Here is a 2,851-nt window from a genome sequence, read left to right as displayed (position 1 = left end):
TTATTAAAAGCTTGCTATTTTATAACTTTTATATACAATAAGATATTTCCATAGAACTATTCTAAATATTGAAATAGAAATGAGAACTAACTATTTGTTAAACTAAGTCAGATAGTTACCTTTTCGTCTTAAGAAGAGATAACAATTGCTTCATGTGTAAACTTAAGTTGAACTACAATAACCAGTTAAAATCTTTTGGAGAAGTGAGAATGGAGCTGAGTGGTAATATTCGGTCTTCATTAGGTGGCTTGGTCATTGTCAATTTCGTAGAAATTACAGAATAAAAAATTATAAGAGCTAAATCCTCATGTTTCTCTTTTTCTTTTGTTCATCTGTCCAAGTTAAAAGTTTCGGATCAAAAGCATACAAATCTTACCTTTGCGAGCACGAAGTAGAAATTATGCCTTAAAGTCATTATGATAGATAGATAATTTCGTCTTGGCCGAGAATATAATATGCAAACAGTAATGATGAGCCTAGAAGGAATTTAATGTTTGTTTGAATCCTCGTGAGATAATGTTGGAATAGAGAACACAAAACAATTAAATCAGTGTGATCAAAAGTCAGTCCTCTCCTTGGCATCCTTCTTGGCCTCTCTAGTGAACGAAGGGTGAAAGCGTCATATTAGGTAGCGAAAAAGACTAATTCTAAAATCTCATGCTCAAAAGACTTTTACTGGGTCCGATAATTGATTAAGAGGGATTAATAAGTCAACAGGAAGGACTTGACCATATCGATCTTTTTCATATAAATGAACACACACGACACATGTTCTCTTTATACAATCTCAAGAAGATTCTAATGTAAGAGTCCTAAAAGCCAAACAATAAAACAGTAAACTAAAGGCATGGAGGAGGCGATGGGATCATGGGACACAAGAAGGGAAGAACAAGAAGAAGAAGAGAAACAAGTGTTAAAACTTCCAGGGTTTAGGTTTCATCCGACCGATGAAGAGCTTGTAGGTTTTTATCTCTCTAAAAAAGTATTCCTCAAGAAATCCAGCAAGATAGATGAGATAATCAGCCAAATTGATATCTATAAATTCGATCCATGGGATCTTCCTCGTAAGTTTTCTCACTCACTCTTGCATGTATATACCAAATATATTTTTTGAGTATATTCTCATTACAAAAATAAAAGGAAAAACTTCATGCATTTTGTGTAATAAAATTTAACACATAAAATTGTAGTTATAAGCTGCTGATTAGAGGTGTGTTTGTTTGAAGGCTCAAGGAATACGGAAAAGGAGAGCTACTTCTTCTGCAGGAGAGGAAGAAAGTACAGAAACAGCATAAGACCGAACCGAGTGACTGGTTCCGGTTTTTGGAAAGCCACAGGAATCGATAAGCCTGTCTATTCCGATGGCTCCAGCAAAGCCGTGATAGGTCTAAAGAAGACACTCGTTTATTATCTTGGAAGCGCCGGGAAAGGAAGCAAGACTGATTGGATGATGCACGAGTTTCGCCTCCCAACAGCCAATGACACCATCCCTGGTGGCTCCACTCTCGTTAACCCTACTCCTTCTTCCTTGTTACATGCTGTAAGTTTGTAACCTACTCAATAATGAATGCATGCATGATCATATATATTATGGTTGGCTACACGTTTTAAGCATATCAAATACAGTTATGAACTTCGGTGTGGAATCTTCCTATTATTAAAAAAAAAAAATCACAATGCTCAAGATTGATTCTAGGACCGGGGGACAGCCAAATGAAATATTCTTCTTAGCCCTCAAATTTTGTCTTAATATGTATGCATTATCTTGCCTCTAAACTATTCAAAACATACATATATGTATCAATCATTCAGCTTTTCTACCATAATTATTTTAGGTCACATAGATGTCAGGACGTCCCTAATTGATTCATATGATATCTGATTGCAGGAAGTGTGGACGTTATGCCGGATATTCAAGAGAAATGTGTCTAGTAGAAAATACACTCCGGACTGGAGAGAGTTAGCAGGTGGGAAACGCATGAAGCCGCAACAATCTAAGTATCAAGAAGCTTATATCAGTTTTGGTGACAATGAGAGTAGTAGTAGTACCAATAATATCAACGTTATGGAACCCAAAGAGAACTATGAGAGGAACGTTTTCCAGCTTCGCCAAACGCCCCATCAACACCAGCCCATTCCAGTGGACACAACTATTACTACACAAGTCGATAGTACGGTTCCACATTTCTCAAACGACAACATTCACGATATAACCTACGAGAACTGGGACGAGTTACGATCGGTTGTGGAATTTGCTTTCGGCCCTTCTTTTCTTAGTTAGGTGTCTTGAATTAACCTGATAAGTTGATTACTAGTATAGTACTTGGACCTTTTGTTGGATGTTGCAAGGGACGATAGACTGATCAGTGATCATCAGTTTTCTGTTATATACATATTATATGTATCTTATTGTGTATATGAACTTACATGATTATATATATACGTACCCATATTGATCCATATAATAATATTCTCCGTTTCGATCCTGGGCAGCACCATCATTATCCAATAGCTATTTTTTTTTTTTTTTGTAAACTTCCAATAGCAATTCATTCAAAAAAATAAATATATATGTATTTATATGTTCTCCGTTTCTCCTATATAATTTGACCTACATTTTCCTTTTACGTTCTTGGTAACAATAAATCTTTTGAAGACAAAACTATGAGCGATACATATATAATTGTTCGTACGTTGAATGTCTTTTCTTTTGTCAAAATGTGAATTCATTTCATTTAGAAATGGCTTGGAGATACAAGACTAACCAGATAACCTGGATCTAAAGATACTCTCAATTACTTTACCTCCCTCTTAAGACTCTTTATGGTTAGTTTTCAATCTAGAGTTATCT

At 35.4% G+C, this 2,851-nt stretch overlaps 1 protein-coding gene across 1 annotated transcript; it reads left to right on the top strand.

Moving 5' to 3' along the window:
- The first annotated feature begins 802 nt into the window (after positions 1–802).
- On the top strand, positions 803–2,348 carry LOC106317912 (transcription factor JUNGBRUNNEN 1). Its single transcript, XM_013755727.1, has 3 exons — positions 803–1,064; positions 1,227–1,540; positions 1,889–2,348. The coding sequence occupies exons 1-3, from the start codon at positions 848–850 to the stop codon at positions 2,279–2,281; spliced, it is 924 nt and encodes a 307-aa protein (XP_013611181.1). The 5' UTR covers positions 803–847; the 3' UTR covers positions 2,282–2,348.
- The last annotated feature ends 503 nt before the right edge of the window (positions 2,349–2,851 follow it).

This window comes from Brassica oleracea, chromosome C1 (assembly GCF_000695525.1).
Source record: "Brassica oleracea var. oleracea cultivar TO1000 chromosome C1, BOL, whole genome shotgun sequence".
Lineage (NCBI taxonomy): Eukaryota > Viridiplantae > Streptophyta > Magnoliopsida > Brassicales > Brassicaceae > Brassica > Brassica oleracea.
Note: the sequence above shows the minus strand (reverse complement) of the source record. Positions and strands in the feature narration are given on the sequence as shown.

What these genes read in the sequence shown, in the direction of transcription:
- LOC106317912 (XM_013755727.1), top strand. Translation starts at nt 848, where the DNA reads ATGGAGGAGGCGATGGGATCATGGGACACAAGAAGGGAAGAACAAGAA. An exon ending in CGATCCATGGGATCTTCCTC is followed by an intron (nt 1,065 to 1,226) that starts GTAAGTTTTCTC and finishes GTTTGTTTGAAG; the next exon opens with GCTCAAGGAATACGGAAAAG. An exon ending in CTTCTTCCTTGTTACATGCT is followed by an intron (nt 1,541 to 1,888) that starts GTAAGTTTGTAA and finishes ATCTGATTGCAG; the next exon opens with GAAGTGTGGACGTTATGCCG.